Raw genomic sequence first — 25,574 nt, 5'->3', positions numbered from 1 at the left:
GCTTCCTGCTAGTGCTCCTGGGAAAGCAATGGAAAATGGCAGAATAGTTGGACCTGTGCTTGCCCAAGTGAAAGACAAGGGTGAAGCTTCTTTCTTATGATTTTAACCTAGCTCGGACCTAGTTGTTGAAACTGGGAGGTGAATCATTGACGGAGGATACCGCTGTTTTTCAGTCATTCTGGCTTCAAATAAAGAAGTCTTTCAAAAAATTAAATCCTGGTAGGATATAATTTTTTTGTAGAATTTTTAAAAGAAATGTTTATTTATGTATTGTTGGAAAGGCAGATACACAGAGGAGGATACAGAGATTGACCTTCTGTCTGCTGGTTCACTCCCCAAGTGGCTACAATAGCTGGAGCTGAGCCGATCCAAAGGCAGGAAGTCTGGAGCTTCTTCCGGGTCTCCCACATAGGTGCAGGGTCCCAAGACTTTGGACCATCCTCAAAACTGCTTTCCCAGGCCATAAACAAGGAGCTGGATGGGAAGTGGAGCGCCGGGAGTAGAACCAGTGACCATATGGGATCCTGGTGTGTATAAGGCAAGGACTTTAGCCATGAGGCTGCTGTGCTACACCCTACATGTATAGTTTTTAAACACATTTTCAGTATGCAAAACAATTTTGTTTTTAATTTGCTCTTTCTTAAAAATCAGATATAATAAGTAGCTTTCCATTTACTAAACCATAGCTTTGTCAGTGCAGAGTTAAATTTGTTTTGGTTTAGTGCATAGAACAATGCCTGGTTTAGAAGATGCTGCAGGGTGGAATTGTTTTACTCTCCCTAAAGGAGACTTAATAGGAGTTGAAGGGTAAGATAAATCAGAAAATGGCATATGGTATTTACTACAAGGAGAAATAGGTTTTTCTATGATGGAAGTTTTAGATTAGCTTAGTTAGATGACTTAGGGTCTAAAAGTTTGAACTTGGTTAATATTAGCAATAGCCCTGTTAGGTGAAATTTTAAAATCATGGTCAGTATTGGAGAGAATTTTGCATGGAAACAGGCCAAGTAGAATGAGGTGAACCTGCTAGACTTTTCTTGATTCTACTGCTACTTCTGAGATCATACCACATCTGCAGGCCTTTGTTTCCTTGCTGCTGAGATGAGTGGTGGCCAGCCTTGTGGTTCAGCAGCCGTGGCCTGTGATGCACACATCGGTGCTTGTTCGAGTTCTAGAACTGCTCTGCTTCAGATTCAGCTCCTGCTTGTCCTCCTGGGAAAGCAGCTTGAGTGCTTGGGTCCTAGCACCCACGTGGAAGGCAGATGGTGTTCCAGGCTACTGGCTTTGGCCTGACCCAGCCTCTGTTGGGTGCTGAGCCAACAGATAGGAGATATGTTTGTTTGGGAATGAACCCACAGGAGGAAGATTAAGACATCTTCTCGAGTTTTCCTCTTTCCTCCTGCCCCTTTTCTCCCACCTTTCTTGTCACTTTTCCTTTCAAACAGGACAAACATGCTTATTAATAAGATCAGTGCAATGTAATAGACAATCTAAGGACTATTCTCATTACAAATTAAGTCTTTTCCTTCTTTTACTTCAATTTGATGGTGTTTTGCTTTAGTTTCATTTGGTTAGCATTAACTTTATAGGGCCATAACAATAGTAGTTTACATTTTTTTTTTTGTCATGAAGTAAACTAACTACAATACTGCTGTAGACATTTATTTTAGAAGTGGTCGTTTTTATGTAAAATCTATTTCTTCCTTCAGGCATTAAATCAACTATATCTTCCAGAAGAACAAGAACAAGAAAAAGAGGAACTTGATTTTTTATTTGATGAAGAGATGGAGCGAATAGAAGGACTAAAAAACACATTTCCTGATTGGTTTGATGATGATTCAGATTATGAAATTGATGATAAAGATTTAGATAAGATTTTGATTGTAACTCAGACACCACCTTACGTGAGAAAACATCTTGGAGGAGATCAAACAATCCACCATGTGTCTCAAGCAAAAATTACATTAGAACTTGCTGAAGTTATCAATGATGGCTTATATTATTACGAGCAGGATCTGTGGATGCAAGAAGATGAAAACAGCCAGCCAACTGTAAAGGTAATATATTCCTGGCCAGAGTCTTTCTGCTGATGCTTTGTTTTATTTTATATTGTTGCTGTTTTAAGGTTTGAATATAAAAATAATTTGAATTTAATTGGAAAAATTCCTGGGACTGTATTTGATGATTACAAACCTGAAGAATTTTATGACAATGAAGTGTAATGAACATTGTAATTAAAAACAAAACAAAAAAAATACCTGACATTCAATGACTAAAAAACCGTTGCTTTTTTTCAGATGAAATTAATAAAAAGGTCCTTTCTTATGAAGGAATAAAACTGGAATCATTATGGACAGGCTTTAATTTATTTGCACACTCTTTATCTGACTGTAACCCCAGCTATTTTAAGCCTTTGGTTTTAAAGGAGGCTTACTTTTGTTATGCCCCCTCTCTCCTCACCTTAGTTAATGATGTTTTCTCTAAGGAAATGTTCATAGAGAAGATTAAAGTTGCTGGTAACTTTGCCTCTCCAGTCATTACCATGGAGGCAGGGATGCTGTAGGAAACCTTGTTCTAACTGGAACTTGTGTACACTAGATCCTGATCTCTACCTAATTATTAATGTAAAATGTAAGACTAAAATATTGGCTAAGTGCATTCACTTAATATAAATTAATAATGAGATGGGCAAAAAAGAATCTCTTCCACACCCCTCCCCCCCAACTATACCACTATTAGGATTGTCAAAAAGTTAAGTATTTTGAGGGGGGGGATAATATTACTTGAATAGAGGCTCTGCCTATTAAGGATTTGTATTATCAATAAGAAGTATTTTCCTTCTTAGACCTTCATTTGTTTGTTTCTGCTGGTTTCATTACTGCTTTCAGTCCCTTTATTTATTTAATTATTTATTTATTTATTTTAATGTATTTTTATTTTGAATTTTGAATTATGTGGTACAATTTCATATAGGCTGGGAATCCTCCCCTAAACTCCCACCCCCTGACAAGATTTAGCCTCTTTATTTTAAGAAAAAAAAAAAAAGATTTATTAGAAAAGCAGATTTGCGGAAAGACGGAAACGGAGAGAAATCTTCCATTCGCTAGTTTACCCCCTCTATGGCTGTGATGGCCAAAGCTGAGTTGAGCTGATCCGAAACCGGGAACCAAGAGCTTCCTCTGGTTCTTGGTGCAGGGTCCCAAGGCTTGGGACCATCCCCCTCTGCTTTCCCAGGTCACAAGCAGGGAGCTGGATGAGAAATGGAGCAGCCAGGATACGAACTTGGAAATGGAGGATTAGGCAGTTGAGCCAAACACTGGCTCTTCTTTCTTCCTTTAGCACTGCTTTCTTCTTGTAGAACCTCTGTCAGTCTAAAACACCTGACTTCAAACCTATGCCATTTTCTACCTATTCTGTCATGGGAAAGGAAGTATGTTTTTAGAAAGTTTATAAGTATTTCCTTGAGTAAATAAAAAATGCTATTTTTTGTCACCACAGTGTATTACAATACACTGTCCTGTATATTCTGCTTTTCTGTGGGGACACATGGATGTAAGAGTTATCAGGCTGACTGATTTGTTTGCTATTGTTAGCTGAAGTACTACATAATGGTTGGCACATAGTAGTGTTCAGTTAGTTTTTGTTAAAATGGACAACTGAATAATACATTAAACATGCACTAAACAAATTTAACCCTTGAATGTAGTACTAACTCACTCTGAGGAAATGTTTTTGAAGGATCAAATTATGAACCTTGAAACCACCTTAAGAAGTATGGCATTTATAGGTAATAATTTCCTTTAAGTGTTGACAATAATGAATAAAAGCCATATTTTGAATTACTATAGCAAGTTCTGGCCTTATCCATTATGTATCAGTCAGACTAAGGTTAATTTTGGCTTATATATGGCTTATAATTTTGGTATTATATTTGTAAATGGTTATAATGTGTTTCTTATTATTTCCTGTGGATCTGCTTGATGGGAGAGATGGTTGTCATTTCCCTATGTTAGCGGAATGCCTACCATGTGCTATATATTATACTACGTCCTAGTCACAGAGGAAGAAGATGGATAGCAAGCAGTTTTCTGTGTTCCTGTGACTTGCACATATTTGAGAACATAACATTAACATTGGGAACACAACAGTAAAATAAATCTGCAGTAAATACTTAATCTCAAATTATGATTTTCTGAAAGATAAAAAACAATGGATACTATTGCACTGAGGGGTCTGGGCAGGCCTCTTACAAAATTAAAAGTTTCAGTTTCAGTGAAATCTGAAGTGTGAGTAGAATTAATCATGTGGAGAGTCGGGAAGAAGGAACAATAAGTTTTAATGATTTGAGGTAGGAAAGAGTTTGATATGTTTGAGAAACTGGGACTATGTAGCATTATATAAGGCGATAAATATATGTGTTACATATTATAATTATATATGTGTATATATAAACACGAATCAGATTATAGAAATATTTGTTAGTATTAAATAGCTTGGAATTAGGTAAAATTCAAATATAGTACTTTAGGGTTTTGCAGCAGTGCAACCTGTGTCTGAGTGATTGCTCTGGTTTGTATTGCAGAGAATAAATTGTATAGGGACAGGAATGAGCAGAAATTCAATTAAGAGAATATCTATTTGCTTGATGAATGTTGGGGGCTTAAGATAACCAGTCACAGAAGAAATGTGAAAATGAAAAGAGCAAGATTTGACCCCTGAGGAATAATCTTTTTTTTTTTTTTTTTTAGATTTACTTATTTTTATTGGAAAGGTAGATATACAGAGAGGAAAGACTGAGAGGAAAATCTAGTGGATCCAACCTGAAGCCAGGTGTCTCTTCCGGGTCCTCCATGCTTTGAGACGTCCTCCACTGCTTTCCCAGGCCACAAGCAGGGAGCTGAATGGGAAGTAGAGCTGCCAGGATTAGAACTGGCGTCCATATGGGGTCCCGGGGCACATTCAAGGCGAGGACTTTAGCAGCTATGCTATCGCCCTGGGCCCCTGAGATATATAGGAAAATGTAGTGTCATGGATGCAAAAAATCTGCTCCAGTATGAAGTAACAGCCAATTTAGAAACTTGGATTAAATAGGAAAGAAAACGTTGCCAAATTGATAGGGGCGTTTAATCATTTCTGACTTGTACGAAAGGAGTTTTGATACCAAAGAATGACTGACTGTAGTCCTTGTTTCTGGCATTTCCGCTGCTGAAGACTACTAAACTGTCAGATAATAGATGAGAAAATATCCTCTATGACACTTAAGATCTGATGGCATGGTAAGCAGTTACCACAATTTAGAGTACTAAATCTAGACCACTGTGAAATTTGGGAAGCTGTGGACTCACATATACCTAATTAGGTAGGACACAAAGATTAGTTACTCCTCACTAAGGTATTGACGATTTCTCTGCACACCGCTCCTAAAACTGTTCTGCACCTCAGTTGTTAACATATGCCTTGTTAGAGTTATAAACCTGTTTGGATTACCCTAAAATTCTCCAAGTTCTATTAAAGCATGCTTCAATACTTTAAACTGCTAAATATAAAAATGAAAATAGCCACAAGACAGCTGAATAGTATCCTATAACCATTTTAAGGAGTATAGCACCTGTTGTGTATAAACTAAAATTGAAATGTCAATGAAGTAGTCACAGGATGTGGTTAAGAACTTGCATATTCTTTTTATATATATATATATTTTTAAATAATCTTACTTAGTTGTTTAGGGTACAAAGCCTAGTTCAACCCAACCAACTTACTATCCAGCCCACACACATGCTGTTGGGTGCCTTTGTCTAGCTACCCCTGTCCCTGTCCTGGTTTTTGTACTCTCCAACGGGAGTGGAAACTCAAGAGGGAGGTGCCCACTATTTCCCTTCTAGGCCACTCCCACTCCCAGATTATGCACTCTCCATGGGGTTCTGCAGAATTAGCCCCAGTGCCTGCTTCTGCCAGCTGATGCTGCGGCTAAGCCCAACCAACCCTCACCCACTCTAATTTAGGCTTGTAACAGAACAGTCAGCCCAGCCTGGCTTTTCCCTGATCTAGCTCACATAAGGCCCACAGGTGTTGTAGTCCTGCCTGCTCTAGTCTGCCCCCATCCCAACTCATGTTCTCCAGTGGGAGTAGCTGTCCAGCAGCAGGGGAGTCTACATTCCCCCTGCCGGCTTTGCCCCCTCCTTCCCTGGTTCTCATGTGTGCTGGTTGGGTGCCACAGTCACATCTGGTACAGGTCACTTCACCTTGGCATTCCATAATGTGCACTGGTTTTTTTCGCGACTGAGCCTGGTTCAACCCACGCTCTGTTCTGGTGCTCGGATTTGCCAGTGGGTGATGTGAACTGGTTCAGCCTGGTCTGCCCCTGACCCCCACAGTCGCCTGCAGGAACTATGTCCTGCCAGAGGAGTTGCCCACGCTCCTCCATCAGAACCTCTCCCGATGCCAGATCTTGCACATACCAGTGGGTGCTTGAGCCAGTCCTACTTAGTCCACCTCCTGTCCTAGCAGGAACAGTGGCCTTTCCTTCAACCCATTCCCGTTCTTGATGTTGGATGTTTCAGCCCAACCAAGGCTCGTCCATACCCAGATACCAATCACACATGGTTCAGCAGGGGCAGAGACCTTGCAATTACTAACCTTGAAATGAATCAGTACCCTATTGATGGCTCAATGTAACTGCCTTCCAGAAAGCCAAATGAACTGAACAATAACCTTAAGATTTTATAGTTGTCCAAAAAAATTTTTTTATTGTCTTCATAGCAAAGCAGAGGATTAAGATCAGAACTGGATCACATGGCCCTTTCTTCTTATCTCCTCCCAGTTCCGTGTTGTTCCATCAGTAATGGAATTGGCACTGTAGCTCTGGCATCCCATATGGAAACCAGTTCAAATACTGGCTGCTGCATTTCTAATCCAGTTCGCTGTTAATGGCCTGGGAAAGCAGTTTATGGGTCACTCCCTTTACCCACGTCAGAGACCCAGCTCCCAGTTTTGGGCCAGTCCAGCTCTGGCCACTGTAATTATGTGTATTGATTTTATCTGTCACTCGTGGGAAATTACCTGTCTAGTGACTCATTTCTTTGAAAATAAGCTCTTTTTCTCTGGCCTCTCAACTCTGATACTTCTCAGTTCTAAATATGCCCTCGAAGATTTTTTTTTTAACATTTTACTTATTTGAAGGTGCAGTGACAGAAAAAAGGATATGGATTAAGAGACTTTCCATTTGTTAGTTCATTTCCCAAATGTCCAAAATGGCCAAAACTAGGAGCCTGAAACTTTTGGGCCTCCCATGTGCATTGCAGGGGCTCAACTACTTGGGGGAGGGAGGCTGAATAAGAAAACAGAGAAATCAGCACTGATTGGCCGTTATAGGCAGCAGCTTAATCCTACATGTCACTCCATTAGCAATATTCCATTAACACCTTAAAACAGACTGTGTCCTAGTGTTTCTCCTATAACTAAAGGTACCTAGATCACTGTGCTCCAAGCTTCCCTTTCTGCATCCCCAAATAAAAAGATTTGTAATAAAATCTACTAGGTGTGAAATATTTTATATTTTATAGGTGCAAAAATTTTATAGAATATCACTGTATAACTTTTTCATCATTGATATTTTTGGCCTCCCTGTGCAAATTAGCACAATTATTTCATATCATCAGTCTTTTTAAACATTTGAAAGGGAGCATTATCACCCTCTGGTTCAATTCCCAAATGTCAGCAATGGATGGGACTGAGCCAAGAGCAGAGAACTCAATCTAAATCTCACACGCGAGTGGCAGGAAGGCAATTACTGACACCAAAGCCACTGCCTCTGAGAGTCTGATGATAAACTGGCATTAGCACCCAGATTGGGAAACTGGCACAGATATTCCTTGGATGTAGAATGTGGATAACAGCTGGACAAAATGTCAGGTCATGATAATTCCTTGTATTCAATTGATATTGTGCCTTACCTGCTGCTAATAAACTCAACTGACGTAACTATTAAATTTTAATGGTAACTGTTGTACTTCTAGAAATTCTATGGTTATACTTTAGAATATCTTTTCCTCAAAAATTATTATATCCTTAAGCACAGTAAACACACCCATTTCATATTCTGTTAAGTCAAACTACCTTACTATATCTTGTTCTGTCCTCATATTTGCTCATTCTCATATAATATTTCAATTCCAAACCTGTGCTACTTAAAGGTTGCTAGTTTTCCTTATAAAATAATTTGACTAAATATTTTGAGGCCTAGCATACAAGGTTTTATATATCTGAAAGTTATCTATATTTGCTTATGCTAGGTGTTGGGCAAAATTAATTGGCCATGACCATACATAATTTTACAACTCGTGGTTACTTCACTGTGAACTCAGGTTATACAATTACAACATCTGATTTTTCTTCCTTCTATTCTTTTCAGTACAGTTAGTACAAGAGACTCTGTAGTCCCCCAAAAAAGTAAACTAGATAAGTTCTCTTTCATTGAAGGAATAGTAATGTTTCGGTACTAACTTAATGGAAAAGATAACTTACTATTGGGATCTCCAAGTCTGGCTTGTCCCTAGTTTGTGTCTTTCATGCTTATTTTTGAGTGGCTTCTATGCAGATGAACGTTTCAGCTTCCCCCCAATTTTTTTTTTTTAATGGCACGGTTTCATAGGCTCTGGGATCCCCCAAACCTTCCCCATGCCCTCCCCCCATGTTGGATTCCTTCACATTGTTGCAGTAGTACAGTTCATACCCAGTCCTGATTCCTCCACTATGAGCACGTACAATGCTAGAGTCCAGCCTCTTATTCCCAGATAGTTTCACCAGTCTCCTTGGGAGACCATTCCTGGTCTGAAAGTAGAGCTGGCAGAACATCATCCCCTTCAATGAAAAGCTACAACATAACATCCACAACAATTTACAATATCATGGAGTTAACTGACATGGTATTGAGTGACCAATGTTAGAATATGCAAGTTCTTTAGGCTTCAATGCCCACTGACAAGTACGAGGGCTAAATGGGATGTGGGACAGACTGAACAAGCCTGCAGTACATATTGGCATGCATGGGAACCAGGGTAGGGAGCAGGCCTGGTGGAGATTATGGGGAGTCGCCCCAACTAGGCTGCAGCTCCCACTGGCTTGCGTGAGGGCTGAGTATGAAGTGGGTAGGATCAGGCTGGACTGCACCACCCATTGGTTCAAGAGGAAGACAAGGCTGGAAACAGAACTGACCCAGCAATTGCAACGACCAGCATGTGCATAAGCTAATTGGGGGCAACAAACTGTGCCAGACCCTGTACTGGGAAACTCGCACAAGAATCAGGTCTGGGATCATCTCAGATGAAGTTTCTTTGGAGATCCCTCCAACTGAACTGCTGATCTCAGAACCCCAACCATGAAGAGACTATGTCAGCCAGTGAATTCTGAATAGATTTAATTGTGCTTGGAGTGGCGAGATTGGCAGCAATTCAGAACTTTTGAACTATCAAAACTGCTTGAGCAAGACCCTCGGAGCATGCCTCACATCGGGAATCTGGGATTGCTGGGAGGCTGGGTGGGGCTTTTCACTTTGTTTCTTCCCTGACCCCAGATACAGGGAAAAAATGGTATTAGTGTAGAAACAATGGTATTACCCACTTTCCTGTAGCCCTTGACACTTTGTGCCCTAATCATCTATGTAAGATTATATAAGTAAAAAATATATTTAAAAAGACAAAATAAAAGTATAAAAAAGAAAAAGAATTTTTGTTTTTATTGGAAAGTCAGATTTACAGAGAAGCAAAAAGATTGCCCATCTGCCAAGTGGCCACGACAGAAGGAGCTGAACCAATCCAAAGCCAGGAGCTTCTTCTGGGTCTCCCATACAGGGTGCAGATTTTGGGTCATCCTTGACTGCTTTCCCAAGCCACAAGGAGGGAGCTGAAAGGGAAGCAGAGCAGCCTGGATACAAACTGGCATCTTTACGGGATCTTAGTGCATGTAAGACGAGGACTGTTGCCAGTAGGCTATTGAACCAGGTCCATTAATTACAATTTGAAGGATGCCCATTGAAAAGATGTACCTTGGGACCTGGCGCCATGACCTAGCAGCTAAAGTCCTCGCCTTGAACGCCCCGGGACCCCATATGGGTGCCGGTTCTGATCCCGCCAGCTCCACTTCCCATCCAGCTCCCTGCTTGTGGGCCGGGAAAGCAGTGGAGGACGGCCCAAAGCCTTGGGACCCTGCACCTACGTGGGAGACTTGAAAGAGCTCCTGGCTCCTGGCTTCAGATCAGTACAGCACCGGCCGTTGCACTTACTTGGGGAGTGAATCATCAGACAGAAGATCTTCCTCTCTCTGTCCTCCTCTGTATATCTGACTTTGTAATGAAAATAAAAATAATATTTAAAAAAAGATGTACCTTGAGAATAGGGTGAGAGAAAATGTGGAATATGAAAAAGAACCATATAGTAAAAAAAGTGTGATGTTCAAGCTCAGTTTTTTAATGAAGATAGTTACCGAGAGAGGTCTTCTCTCTAATGGTTCACTACTTAAATAGCTGAGCTGATCATAAACCAGGTGCCAGTAGCTTCTTTTGGGTCTCCCGCATGGTTGCAGAATCCTGAGGACTTGGACTATCCTCTATTGCTTTACCAGACAACAAGTACCGAGCTGAATCCAAACCAGAGCAAACTGGCACCTGCATGGAATGCTGGCTCCAAAGGTAGAGTTTAGCGTACCACCCCACATCGCTGGCCCCTAAATTCAAATATTTATGTGGTTAAAATATTTGCAGTTTGTGTAAGCACAGCCAGCTATTTGCATGGAATACATCAGAAAGAAAAAGCAGAGCACTGGCAGGAAAGATCTGTATCATCAGATTCACAATCAACTATCCCTCAAGTAGTAGATGCTGTGGAATCCCCAACGGGCTTCTTTGCAGAAATGGAAAATTTTATAATGTTGATAGAAAAATTCTAGTGACCCAGAGTAGCCAAGTGACTCTTAGAAAAATAATAATAAAGCAATTAAAAAAAAAAAAAAACACCTCATTCACCTCAAGGATTAGTACAAATCTGTTGTCATCAAGACAGTGGTTCTCAGACAAGAATAATTGTATGAATCAATGGAATAAAATTGAAAGTTTAAAAATAATGGATTTCTCATTTTTGGACAAGGTGCCTTCTGATAGGAAAAGGATAGGCGTTTGAACAAATGATGGCCAAATAATGGGTTTATTATCCTGCTGCCCTCATTTTAAAATTACATCAAAATGAAATTGTTTAATGCAAAGTCACAAAGTATAGAATTCTTGATGTAAATTCACAAGGTGCTATCTTGCTTTGTATTTGACAGTTCGTGCATGATGCTAAAAGCACAAAGTACATTAGCAAAGTTGGACATTCTGAATTTCAAAAATAACATTGGAAGTCAAAAGACAATACAAATAATACAGTTTGTTAATTTCTCAAAAATTAGTTATCTGACAAATTAAAGTCTTGTTAGTATTGTTTACATCTTTGAGAAGTGTATGCCTTGTGGGTCCCTGATTCTGGTGGATCAGCTATAGAGTAAGGTAGGTAGGACACATGTTTCAGTTAGTTTTTCCTCTGTGTCCACAGGAAGGGGTGGTGGATACTCAAACTACATTTGCATCCAGGGATAGTGGATGGTCTTTTTCTGATGCCTTAGGAACCCTGAGGTGGGGAAGAAAGTTCCTAGGGAGTGGTTTTGACATCAGTTTCGTAGCTTCAGAATTGAGAAAATCTTTTAAGGTCTATTGACTGAACAAATTCACCACAGACTGTAGTGCTTTCAGACTGGAGACACTTGCTGCAAAACTTGGCCAGGAATGCGGTTCGACCTGTTCTGATTTCCATCCTCTGATGAGGCATTGGACATCCCTGCTGGCAGAGATGAGCTGGCCATCATGTCCCCTTTGTGCAAGAAATGCCACAAAACCTCATGGAAACTCTAAATAATTGGAGAGAAACAATGGTCTCGCTACTTTCGTCTAACCCTTGATTCCTTTCCACCCTGGTCAACTGTGTAAACACCACCCAAAAATAAGCAAACAAATAAATAAAGCTGCAGTAAGCAGTTCAGTGTGGCACTAGTGAGCCAATAGCGAATAGAATAGAGAAAGGAATTCACTTTTGTATTAACTGATCTTTTGACAAAGTAGCAAGATCAGTGAAATATAGAATAGGTGCTCTTTCTCAGCAAATGGTACTGAAAAAGCCATCCACATACACAGCAGCTGAGATACAGCTTAAACGTCTTTCACAAAGATAATCATTAATATAAAATAGAGGGGCCAACATTGTGGCATTAACAGGTTAAAAGACATTGTGTGGAACTGCTGTATTAAGTATTGGAATATTCCAGTTACTCTTGTTTGACTATTTCCTTAGCAATACACCTTGGAAACAATGCATAGCAGTTTTAATACCTGAGTTCCTGTGTCAGCCAGTCCCATTCCAGCAGTAGTGTGACCATTTCGGGAGTAAACCAACAAGGTGAAAGATTTCTATTCCCCCTCATCCTTACTCTATATGTATAATGGAAAGCTGTAAAACTGACAGGAAGATGATTTAGCTGAAAACCTGAATGACTTTGTTTATTTTATTATAAAGTCAGATTAACAGAGTGAAGGAGAGACAGAGAAAGACCTTCTGTCTGCTGGTCACTCCCCAAGTAGCCCCAACAGCTGTAGCTGAGCCTATCTGAAGCCAGGAGTTTCTTTTGTTTCTCCGATATAGGTACATGGTCCCAAAGGTTTGGGCCATTCTCTTCTGCTTTCCCAGGCTACAGGCAGGGAGATAGAAGGAAAGGGGAGCAGCTGGAACACAAACTGGTGCTTATATGGGATCTTGGCACATGCAAGGCGGGGACTTTAGTCATGAGGCCATTGCGTCCAGCCAGCCATGACATTTTAATTATAACACTAAGTATAATCCAGGAAATCCAGGAAAAACACAAATGTAACAAAAGACTTTTAGCTAAAATATACAAGTATACATGTATACATAAGATGCTTAGCATTATTTGTTAGGGGATACCATGTGCAAATTTTACTAAATATGTTGAAATTTATAGCCACAAACAACTTGGCACATGGATATTTATAGCAACTGTGTCAGAGCAAAACCTGCAAATGATCTTGATGAATAGTTGAAAGGACAAATTACTGCTTACATGCGGACAATAGAGTGTTATACAAAGAGGTGGAAGAAACCTAGCTAAAGTGCATCCAGTGTGTGATTCCAATTAAGTAACATTCTGGAATGGATAAGAACTGTGGGAACATAAGAAGATCAGTGATTGCCAGGAATTGAGGGGTTAGGAATGAATCAGTAGAAAATGATTTCTAGGGCAGTGGAGCTGTTCTGGTACATGTCCACACACCTGTGAACTATTAGCAATATAGATTCATCACTTGCATGTAGTATGTTGCTACGGTACAGGATTCATTCATTTTTTTTAACATTTATTTATTTTTATTGAAAGGCACATATACATAGGAAAGACAGAGAGGAAGATTTTTCGTCCAGTGATTCACTCCCCAAGTGACTGCAACAACCAGAGCTGAGCTGATCTGAACCCAGGAGCCAGGAACTTCCTCCAGATCTCCCATGTGGGCGCAGGATCCCAAGGCTTTGGGCCATCCTTACCGCTTTCCCAGACCTCAAGAGCAGGGAGCTGGATGGAAAGTGGAGCTGCTGGGATTAGAACCAGCGCCCACATGGGATCCCGGCATGCTCAAGGCGAGGGCTTTATCTGCTAGACCACCGTGCCAGGCCCCAGGATTCATTCTGATGTCAAGGGGTATAGAATATCTTTTGCTCAGTTGTGCTGTGAACTTAAAGCTTGCAAAATAAAGACTGCCAAATAACAAGATATTTGCAAGTTATCTTAAAAAGGACTTGTAATAAGTCCCAGCTCCACTCCCAGTTGCATTGGGGTTATGGCTCAAGTTGGGTCCCTGCCATCCACAGAGCAGGCGAGTTTTCAATTCTTGGCTTCATTCTGGTATAACAATGGCCATTATAGACATTTTAGGAAAGAACCAGTGGATAGGAACTGTGTCAGTGTGATAAATGATTTCATTTATTTCAAAGAGAGAGGGACTTAAAAAAATTCTCTCCCATGCTGCAACATGGGTGGACCTAAGACTGAGGGAAATGCAAAAACAAAGTACAAATAAAACACCACTATAGGAGGTAGCTAATGTAACAGTTATAGAAAAGTCAGAACTAAGGTTGCCAGGATCTGAGGGAACAGGAAAATGGGAAATTTCTTAATGGGTGTAAGGTTTCAGTTTTGCTAGGTGAAAGCTTGTAAGAATCTGCTGCACAGGCAGATGAGAATATTTAATGTCTTCATCTGTACACTTAAAACATGATCATGGTGGAATTAAGAATAGAAGTTGAGGGCCTGGCCCGGTGGCCTAGTGGCTAAAGTCCTTGCCTTGAATGCCAGGATCCCATATGGGTACCAGTTCTAATCCCGGCAGCTCCACTTCCCATCCAGCTCCCTGATTGTGGCCTGGGAAAGCAGTGGAGGACGTCTCAAAGCATTGGGAACTTGCACCCATGCGGGAGACCTGGAAGAAGTTCCTGGCTCCTGGCTTTGGATCGGCGCAGCACCGGCCGTTGCAGTCACTAGGAGAGTGAATCATTGGACGGAAGATCTTCCTCTCTGTTTCCTCCTCTCTTTATATGTGACTTTGCAATAAAAATAAGTAAATCTTAAAAAAAAAAGCTGAAAAGAAAAGACATTAGTAGAACAGGCAGAAGTAGGCTTGGACATCAAAGGCATTAGTAGTGCATGTTGTAATAATGAAGCAAGTGTAATTTCAGAAGCTACTCTTTAAAAGCTACGGAGTATGTATTTGTTTTGAGCACTTCTGTAACACTTCAACCTTCAAAGCAAAGATTTTATACAACGTACATAAAAGTCAAAAAATGAGGTAATAAACTCCCTGTGCTTATAAATAATGATTTGCTCACCTTTGAAAGAAGAATTTAAGGAGCCATTATTTAGCCTAGTGGTTATGATATCCACATTCTGGCGACTGCGTCCAATGCTCAGTGGCTAAATCCTCATTTTGCAAGTGCTGGGATCCCACATGGACTCTGGTTTATGTCCCAGCTGTTCCACTTCCCATGCAGCTCTTGTGGCCTGCAAAAGCAGTAGAGGATGATCCAAAGTCTTGGGAACCTGCCCCAACGTTGGAGATCCCAAAGAAGCTCCTGGCTTTGGATCACCTCTGTTCCAGCCATTGTGGGAAATGAGCCAGCAGACAGAAGATCTTTCTGTTACTCCTTTTCCTACTCCTACTCTGACCTGTTTTTCCGATAAAAAATAAATCTTTAAAAAAGTAAAATCAGCTCTCCAGAATAAAGCGTTTTTTCATGTGTAACATACACTATATCAATTGTTGCATGTTGCGTGTATATTGTGTGTGTGATTCTCAATTGTGCGGTTGTGGTTAATGCCACAGCGCAAGAGAATGTATGGCACTTGCCATTCATATGGAGCAAAAGTCTGAACAAAATCTTGAATCATATTTGAGCTTCTAGTACTTTGCGTGTTTATTACATTCAAATAAATCGCATGACCAGTCCATGGGTTTGTCTTTTTTTCTCAAAAGCCTTATAACAATAGATCATGACAGTGATCTGCTATAAGTGTATTCTGCTATAATGATCTCAAATAAAGAACTAGCAGTATAAATCCCATAAAATGTATTTGGGTTAAAAATAACAATTTAATGAATTTCTACTTCATACAGTTGAGTATTACTACATTAGGGCTTAATTTAGGTTCCAAGGGCTGGTGTGGTGGTACAATAAGTGAAGCTGTCACTTGTGGTGATAGCCCCATATGGGCACTGATTGAAGTGCTGCCTGTTCCACTTCCAGTACAGCTCCCTGTGAGTGTGCCTGGGAAAGTCACAGAAGATGGCTCCAATGCTTAGACTGCCCAAAGACTTGGGACCCTACACCTACACGGGAGACCCAGAACAGGCTCTGGACTCCTGCCTTTGGATCACCTTAGCACCGGCCATTGCGGCCGCTTGGGGAGTGAATCAACAGACGGATCTTCCTCTCTGTCTCTCCTCTCTGTATATCTGACTTTCCAATAAAAATAAAACTTAAAAAAAAATGGGTGATGTTGGGAGAAGTTGATCGATCACATACCAACCCTGGCATCGCATAGGGGGACCAGTTATGTGCTGCCTGCTCCACTTCCCACCCAGCTTGCTGCTTGTGACCTGGGAAAGTGGTAGAGGATGGCCCAAAACCTTGGGACCCTGCACCCACGTGGGAGACTTGAAGGAGCTACTGGCTTTGGATCAACTCAGCTCCAGGTATTATGACCATTTGGGAAGTGAACCAGACAACACAATGTCTTTTTGTCTCTTTGTAAATCTGCCTTTTTAATTATAAGTAAATCTTAGGGAAAAAAAAAAAAAAGGATGCTTACTCTGGCCTGGTGTGGCAGCCAGTGGCTAAAGTCTATGCCTTCAAGTGTGGGCTGGGACTGGACGCACCAAGTGTGGCTAGACTTCTCTGGTGCTCTGGAGGACCAGGGTAGATGTGGGATGGACTAGTCTAGGTCTCTGCCGCTACTAAGCCATGTGGGTATGGACGATCTGTGGCTGGGCTGAAACATCCAACAATAAGAACCAGATTGGGTTGAAGGTCAGTCAGGAAAAGCCACTGTTCCTGCTAGGACAGGAGGTGAACCGAGTGGTGCTGGCTCATGGACCCACTGGTGTGCGTGAAATCTGGCATTGGGAAAGGTTCTGATGGAGGAGCCTGGGCAACTCCTGTGGCAGGTCATAGTCCCTGCAGGTAAGCGCAAGAAGTATGATTGGAAACAGACCAGGCCAGGCCAGGGAAAGGTACCCACTGGCATACATTTGGCGTGGGTTGAGGGCAGACCAGGCTGAACCACTTCATATCACCCACTGGCAAATCCGAGCACCAGAACAGGGTGTGGGTTGAACCAGGTTCAGTCGCGAAAAAAGCAGTACACAACACGGAATGCCAAGGTGAAGTGACCTGTACCAGATGTGGCTGTGGCACCCAACCAGCACACGTGAGAACCAGGATGGGAGGGAGTGGAGCTGGCAGGGGGAGTAAGGGGGGGCGGTTCCCTTGCTGGACAGCTACTTCCACTGGAGAACATGAGCTAGGATGGAAGCAAACCAGACTAGACAGGACTATAACACCTGTGGGCCTTATGTGAGCTAGATCAGGGAAAAGCCAGGCTGGGCTGACTGTTCTATTACAAGCCTAAATTGGAGTAGGTGAGGGTTGGTTGGGCTTAGCCGCAGCATCAGCTGGCAGAAGCAGGCACTGGGGGCTAATTCTGTCAAGTTAAACTTCAGAACCACCTGGAGAGTGCATAATCTGGGAGTGGGAGTGGCCTAGAAGGGAAATAGTGGGCTCCTCCCTCTTGGGTTACCACTCCCGCTGGAGAGCATGAAAACCAGGACAGAGACTGGGGTGTCAAGACAGAAAGGCTGGATAGTTGGGCTGGTTGGGTTGAACTAGGCTTCAATGCCCATTGACATGTACGAGAGCTGAATGGGATGTGGGACAGACTGGACTAGTCTGCTGCACATATTGGCAAGCACAGGAAGCAGGGTAGGGGGCAGGCCTGGTGGGGGTTATTGTGGGTGGCTCCAACTAGGCTACAGTTCCCACTGGTTTATGTGAGGGCCGAGTGTGTGCTGGGCAGAATCAAGCTGAACTGCAACACCCATTGGTTCCAGTGGAAGACAGGGTTGGAAACCGAACTGACCAGCAATTGCAACCACCAGTTGATTGGGGCAGTGGACTGTACTTGCAAGTACGCACAAGAATCTTGTCTAGGAACACCTCAGACAAAGTTTCTTTGGGGATCTCCCCAAACTGTCGAACTGCCGGACTCAGAACCCTAACCATCAAAAGACAGAGGACAGAACAAGTCAGTCAACTACCCCAGCCATATGTTGGCAGTGAAAAACTAGGCAAATGGAGACTAATATGGACTGTGTCAATCAGTGGATTCTTCAGCGACCTCATTGTGTTTGGAATGGCAAGAATGGCAGCAATGTGTAACTGTTGAACTATCAAAACCACTTGAGCAAGACTCTTGGAGCATGCTCCATGTCAGGGACCTGGGGTGTGTGGGAGACTGGAAGGGGCTTCTCCCTATATCTCTCCCTTTACCTCAGATACATGAAGGAAACAATGTGGAAATAAGTCTTACCCACTTTCCTATAGCTCTTGAATCTTTTTTGCCCTAATTAACTATGCAAAGAATGTCAAGAATAAAGAAAATAAATGAGAAAAAAATATTCTTTTAAATTAAAATAAATAAATAAATAAATGAAGTCCGTGCCTTGCATGTGCTGGTATCCCATGTGGGCTCCAGTTCATGTCTCAGCAGCTCTGCTTTCCGTCCATCTTCCTGCTTGTGGTCTGAAAGCAGTCAAGGACAGCCCAAATCCTTGGGATACTGCACCCGTGTGAGAGACCTGGAAGAAGCTCCTGGTTCTTCGCTTCGGTTCAGCTTAGCTCCGGCCGCTGTGGCCACTTTGGCAGTGAACCAACAAATGGAATATACTTGTCTTTAACTCTCTCTGTAATTCTGCCTTTCCAATTAAAAAATATTTTTAAAAAGATTTATTTATTTATTTATTTTAAAGATTTATTTATTTTATTACAGTCAGATATACAGAGAGGAGGAGAGACAGAGAGGAAGATCCTCCATCCGATGCCTCACTCCCCAAGTGAGCCGCAACGGGCCGGCACGCGCCGATCCGAAGCCGGGAACCAGGAATCTCCTCCAGGTCTCCCACACTGGTGCAGTGTCCCAATGCATTGGGCCGTCCCGACCGCCCTCCCAGGCCACAAGCAGGGAGCTGGATGGGAAGTGGAGCTGCCGGGACCAGAACCGGCGCCCACATGGGATCCCGGGGCGTCCAAGGCGAGGACTTCAGCCGCCAGGCCACACCGCCGGGCCCTGACTGTGATTTATTTACTTTTATTGGAAAGTCAGATATATATAGAGAGGAGGAGAGACAGAGAGGAAGATCTTGCGTCTGATGATCTTTGGACTGCATGGTCCCAGGGTTGGAGGCATCCTAAACTGCTTTCCCAGGCCACGGGCAGGGAGTTGGATGAGGAGTGGAGTGTGGGCTGCTGGGGTTAGAACTGGCGACCATATGGGATCCCGGCACGTTCAAGGTGAGGATTTTAGCTGCTAGGCCACATGCTGGGCCCTAAAAAATCAAATTTTAAAAAAGATCATGAGTAATAGTTGGCCACTGTCTTACTTATTCCATAACATTAATGTTACCTGATCTTTTGATGTGCACTGAAATTCTTATATGCCATAATTCTGAGTATGAATGGCTGATGGTATATTTTTGTTTTATAGTCCTGATTTATAATATGAACTTGCCTTGTGTGGTTAATATAATTGGGTTTATTGACACTTTGGTCATAATTCCAGTTCAGTAAATGTCTCATTGTTTTCCCCGTTTGAGGATGTTGCTGAAGTTAACTAATGATGTCCATTCAGCAGTTCTGTTCACAAAAATGGTGACTGTCATCTCCAAACCTTTTGGTCAGTTGGATTTATATTTAAATACTGGGAGAAACGCTGCACTGTACTATACTGAACAAGATTTGGTTGTGTTCTGATTTGAGATCTTTAGCCTGTTAACGACAAGAGGAGAAGATTGGTAGGAACGTCTACTTCCTATTTCTGTTCTCAGCTATGTAAATCCAAAAAGAAATTACTGTATCTAAGCTGCTGCCTTTTACTTACTGAAAGGCATCTTATCCTGTGTTTATGTGTGTCAAGTAAAGAATATTTAACACTTCTCACGTTTTTTTTTTTTTTAAGATTTATTTTTATTACAAAGTCAGATATACAGAGAGGAGGAGAGACAGAGAGGAAGATCTTCCGTCCGATGTTTCACTCCCCAAGTGAGCCACAATGGGCCGGTGCTGTGCCGATCCGATGCCGGGAACCAGGAACCTCTTCCAGGTCTCCCACACGGGTGCAGGGTCCCAAAGCTTTGGGCCGTCCTTGACTGCTTTCCCAGGCCACAAGCAGGGAGCTGGATGGGAAGTGGAGCTGCCGGGATTAGAACCGGCGCCGATATGGGATCCTGGAGTGTTCGAGGCGAGGACTTTAGCCGCTAGGCCACGCCACCGGGCCCCACTTCTCACATTTTATAGGTGGTCCTTAAGGTCAAGTTCTTTGAGAGTGAACATGAGCAGATAGAGACATGTATCAAGTTAAGCTTCACTGTAGAACTCTTTACTGCCTTGGACTAAGGTACAATTCAGCATTGTCTATAAATAGTTATTTGGAAGCATAAAATTGGGGAACTACTATATATTTGTGTTTAATAACAGTGCTTTTGCCAACTCATAGGATTAAGAAAATACACTATCAGCGTAAAATTTCTAAATTATGTGCTCATAGTAATTAGAATAATTAGATAAAAATTAGATAAAAGGATAATTAGAAACAAAATTGTAAATTAACAATTTGGTTTGTACTTCAAAAAGTTTGAAGTGCATACGTAACATTTTTATAATACATATATTATGTATGAACTTTAAAGACCAGTGTCTTATATGAAAATTAATGATTACTATAAATAGCTTCATAAATGAATGTGTTACAAAACAGTGCTGAGTGGAATAATTGAGGTAACATACTGAGTGTAATTACATATATCTCAAGAACAGATCAAAGTCAAAAAAAGAATCTTTTAGGGCTGTATGCACATATAGGAGATTACATAAAGCAATATCTAATAATTATACATGCTAGGATTTGTGGTTTTGGGCAGAGATGTGGAGTAAGTAGTCTTTTTAATATATATATATATAAAATATATATTTATATTTAATATATATATATATAATTTTCTATTTATTTTTTATTTCCCCTGTCCCCTCCCCTATCCCCTCCTGCCCTCTGAATTCCCGTGTATTATTACCATAGCATAGCTCTTCATAATCAGTCACATGTTCATCATTGCGGGCATGGACAATGGCAGAGAGCCCAGCCTCCCATTGTCAAGATACAGCTAGTAGTTCCTTTACTAGTCTGTCTTTGACCTGGAAGTAGAGATGCACACTGCACTGCATCCTCACATCTGGACTTGATAGTCTCCATTACACAGTGACCCCAAATCGCCCTTAAATGAAAAGCCGCAATACAAAGTCAACAACAGAAGAAAAAGAGAAATTTTATGACACCGTGAATTTCTCAAGAGGTTTTGATAGTTCAACAGTCCTGAATTGCTGGTGAACCCACCACTCCCATCACGATGAAATCTCTCTCAAATCCACTGGCTGCTATAGTCCACCTTATTGTCTCCATCTGCCCAGATCTCCACTGCCAATGGTTGGCTGGGGTAGTTGATCAATCTGTTCTGTGCTCTGTCCTCTGCCGTGATACCAGGTGTCCTCTGGAGGCTCTGATGTACTGCCATATCCTCCATGTACATTTGGATGTTGTGTCGTCTGCTCCGTCTGAAGCACTTAGGAGGCCCAGCTCTCACACATCCACTCCCACAGTCAACCTGCAATTCTCTCCATGGTTAGGGTTTTTGAGTCCAGTAGTTCAGATGATAGGGAATCACCCAAGAAACCTCATCTGAGACCATTCCAGACCTGATTCTTGTGTGTTTGCCAATATAGGGTCTGACACAATCTGTCACCCAAATCAGCCTGTATGTACACATTAATATATTCAGTTTTTTGGGGGGGGAGTTGCAACATGAGTGCTGATAGTGTAAATCATTTGCATGTGTGTGTATGACATGATTCATAACTACACTACAAAAACTAGAATGAATGGGAAACAGGACAAAAGGGGCAATCTTCAGATGATTTACTTTTGGAGGTGCATGGTTGTTGCTTCTACATAAAATCAAGACAAATTGATCCTGTCCCTGGCTTTTTCCATTCCTTTCCAGGGATCTGCTTCTTGTGCTGTATTAACAGAAGGCCCTGAGGTTAGATGTCTCTCCCAGAGAAGTGCTAGTGGGCCTGTGAGTCTGTGTACTCATATTTTGGCTCACTTCTGATCTCTTGAGACAATGCGTATGTCCTCTTGGCTTTCATTTGTATCTTTAGAACAGGAGAGATATCATTGTACGCTCACCCGAGTTACTTGTTTAGAAAGTTAGGCATGCACTTAATTTCTTTGTCACCAGCCTTCCTGGAAGAACCTTCAAATTCAAACCTATCAGTCACTTTATCTCATTTCTCATTTTAGGTTCATGGCACTTGCTGTTGTGGCATTTATAAGATTTGTTCAGTACCTTTATACTCCTCATTGGTGGCTTAAATAACGTCCTCTGGCTCTGTGTTGTTTGAGATAGTTTTTTTGTTTGTTGTAATGTCAAGACTGCAGCAAACTTTTTGTTGATAGAATACACCAGAGGGGGCTTCTTTTTGCCTTGATGTGGTGATCCAGCTCTGTGAGAACTAATGGCTTTCATTCACGCTGACTTTGATGATGAGCACATTTATTTTTGCAGCATTCTCCTTATTGATATATAGGGCAGGCCTTTGCCTGTTCTCTTGCACAGTGTGAAGGAAACTGTGTTTTTTGGTTTAGTATTGTGTATACAAGTAGAAATTATGTGCACATTTACTAGACACTAGCTGGCCCTCGAAACCAGTAGCATCAGACTTGTCAATAGGAGTCATCCTCACAACTGCTTGAGCCAAAGGCTTGTCTCCTCGCCAGAGGACCTCAGGGTGAGAATCTGTCTTGAAAGCTAGAGGTCCATACCTGAACAGGATTCATCCTTTGTGCAAATCCCACTGGTAGTGCAATTCTGGATCAAAGTCTGACTTCTCTGTACCTTAAATATGGGTCATTCTGATTCTTCCAACCTCATAGGTTTGTAAACTAAAAGACTGGGCGTGTGCGTGAAGAAAGAACAAAGTCTACCTGGTTAACATGGGACCAGGGCCAATGAGACAAAAACAAATTTTAAAAATGTAAGAGTTTGGGAAAGGTTTCTGTAGAAGTTGTGCCATCAAAGTACAGGTAGTTTTCTTACTGGGTGCCATGTTTCCAGATATTCCTTAATCCTGTTTTGTTTGTTTGTTTGTTTTATTTTTCAAAATTCAAAGCCTCTTTGAATTCTGCTTCCTAATGCTTGACTCTGAGAAGTTGCGCTTATGAACATGAGGTCTCAGGTTAGCTGCAGTCACTCACCCTTTGTTTTGGATCCAGACTTCCTGATGGGGAGACAGGGAATTTCAGGTTTTCCCACATCATCACTTGCACAGACATTTGCATACTTAGAAAATGGTACTTTGTAATAAGGTGACTCTTTGCCAGGGATTCATTCAGTGACATATTTGAGTGCCTACTATGTGCCAGAGAGTGCTGGAAGCTGAGAAGGCACTAGTGAACATGAAAGACAACTGGCAATGAAATCCCCGAAGTAATTGTTAAAAAATTATACGGATGGAGTAATTGTGTGTAGGGATAATTGGACCAAAAATATAGGTAAGAGATAGCTTGTATAACTGGCTGAGCCTCTTGTTAAACAAGGAGGAAACTTGCTGTTTTTTTTTTTTTAATGGAACAACTGGACCCGAAAAAGTGAAAAAGGAGATGACAAGTAGATGTAAGAGTGTGATATTTGAATGTCTATGTATATTGCACTCAAATATTGAGGTTTGGTATAAGCTTATTTGGAGAAATGGTAGTATGTGACAATAGATAGTTATGAGCAAATAAAGGGGGTACATTGCCGAGGCTCTGAGACTGGAGAGACATCTGGTGCTGTTTATCATTTGTGGCACAACTGGTGTTTGGTATCAGGTAATCCTTTGTTGTGAAGACTGTCCTGTGCATCATAGGATGGTTAGCCCTATCATTGACCTTTATCCACTAGGTGCTATAGCACCCCACTCACATTTTATGGTAATCAAAAACGTGCCTTGGTTGAAGGACACATGGTTCAAGTCACAGTTGAGAACCAGTGATGCCAAGTTATTGATCCTTAAAGTGACCCTGTTTTTCTGGAAGGAAGGGGAAGAACCTGAATCTGGGTGAGTTGTACATTATGTGTTAAAAGTCAGAAGAATTCCTTCTCAAGATTTTTCTCATGAAAATGTGGGTCAGGATCATGGGTCTAAAGGAAATGTCAGATAAATGAAGAAGATAGAAGTAACTTTTTTTAGAATGATGGATTAAATGTTAAAGTAATAAAGATTCCTGGTGAGTAATGGGAAACTAAACCTTATTTTGAACAAATTATGCTAGAGAGACTTTAAAGAGACTAGACACAGGAAAATGGAAGAAGGTGCCAAGATTATCCTTTTTAATTTTTTTAAAGGCTGCCTAAATCTTACTTGGTATTGGGCATTTGAAGCTGTTGATGTCATGAGAGTTTTTGGCTTCCCATTGTTGCAAATTGTCTTCATTTTCCCCTTACTGTTGTAGTTATTCTTTTTCAGTAATTTCTTTTGTAATCAATCTTTTTTGGTAAGATATTTTCATCTTGGGCTGTCAAATATTAGCACCTCTTAGGATTATGACTTCAGATCTCTGTTTTCTTATTGTTACTTCTATTTGTAGGAAATCTTACACACACAGGGCCTCATTATTCACTGTGTTGTTAATTGGCTCATATATTCATTTCTAGATTGTATTAGCATCTGAGAGTTCAAACACATAGGTATCTAACTTACTTCCTCATAGTTGTCCCAGAATTTACTAAATACATCCTCTAGATGAATTTCTCATTTCTTAATTCATATTCCTTTTTTAAAAGATTTTATTTTTATTTTTATTAGAAAGGCAGATTAGCAGAAGAAGGAGAGAAAGATCTTCCATCCACTGGTTCACTCTGAAAGTGGCCACAGTGGCTGGAGTTGAGTTGTTCTGAAGCCAGGAGCCAGGAGTTTCTTCCGGGTCTCCCACATGGGTGCAGGGTCCCAAGGCTTTGGGCTGTCCTCCACTGCTTTCCCACACCACAAATAGGGAGCTAGGTGGGAGGCAAGTGGAGTTGCTGAGACATGAACTGGATCCCAATGTATGTAAGGCAGGGATTTAGCCACTGAGCTACCATTGCCAGACCCCTACTATCCTTTTCGTTCTTCCCCAAATGGTTAGTCTGTTCCTGTCCTGGCACTTGGCTCCATGAGCCCTGAATATAGGCATGACTATATCAGCGTTTTGTTAGTGTATGTGTGACTAAGAGCCCAGATGACCCTCATATAAAATAGTGGAAAATTCTCAATGAAATAATGGTGAAAAAAAAAAAACCTGACAAAAGTAAGGAACTTTCATTACAGGAACTGACCAAAAGTGAAAGCCCAGAGGAAGAGATCATGTGTTAAAAGATGAACTCAGCTTTGAAATTCATAGCCTCATGAGACACATATTATAGGAGATAAACCCCAGGATTCATCAAAGGTAGGAAGCCAGATACTGGCCTAGATCATCAGTTTAAGATTGAACCAGGAATAAAGCTACTTCTCAACCGAGGGATATTTTCATCTTCCTGAAATTAACATGAGTTCTTTCTAGGTGAAAATATCACCCTGGACCCC

General features: G+C 41.4%; 1 protein-coding gene across 1 annotated transcript; it reads left to right on the top strand.

Annotated features, from left to right (window-relative positions):
- The first annotated feature begins 1,749 nt into the window (after positions 1-1,749).
- LOC131480806 (la-related protein 1B-like) lies at positions 1,750-25,404 on the top strand. Its single transcript, XM_058666870.1, has 2 exons — positions 1,750-2,057; positions 25,317-25,404. The coding sequence occupies exons 1-2, from the start codon at positions 1,785-1,787 to the stop codon at positions 25,359-25,361; spliced, it is 318 nt and encodes a 105-aa protein (XP_058522853.1). The 5' UTR covers positions 1,750-1,784; the 3' UTR covers positions 25,362-25,404.
- Positions 25,405-25,574: the final 170 nt, after the last annotated feature.

The sequence above is a fragment of the Ochotona princeps genome, chromosome 7 (assembly GCF_030435755.1).
Source record: "Ochotona princeps isolate mOchPri1 chromosome 7, mOchPri1.hap1, whole genome shotgun sequence".
NCBI classification, from domain to species: domain Eukaryota; kingdom Metazoa; phylum Chordata; class Mammalia; order Lagomorpha; family Ochotonidae; genus Ochotona; species Ochotona princeps.
The sequence above is the reverse complement of the archived record's forward strand: the minus strand, read 5'-3'. Positions and strand labels throughout refer to the sequence as shown.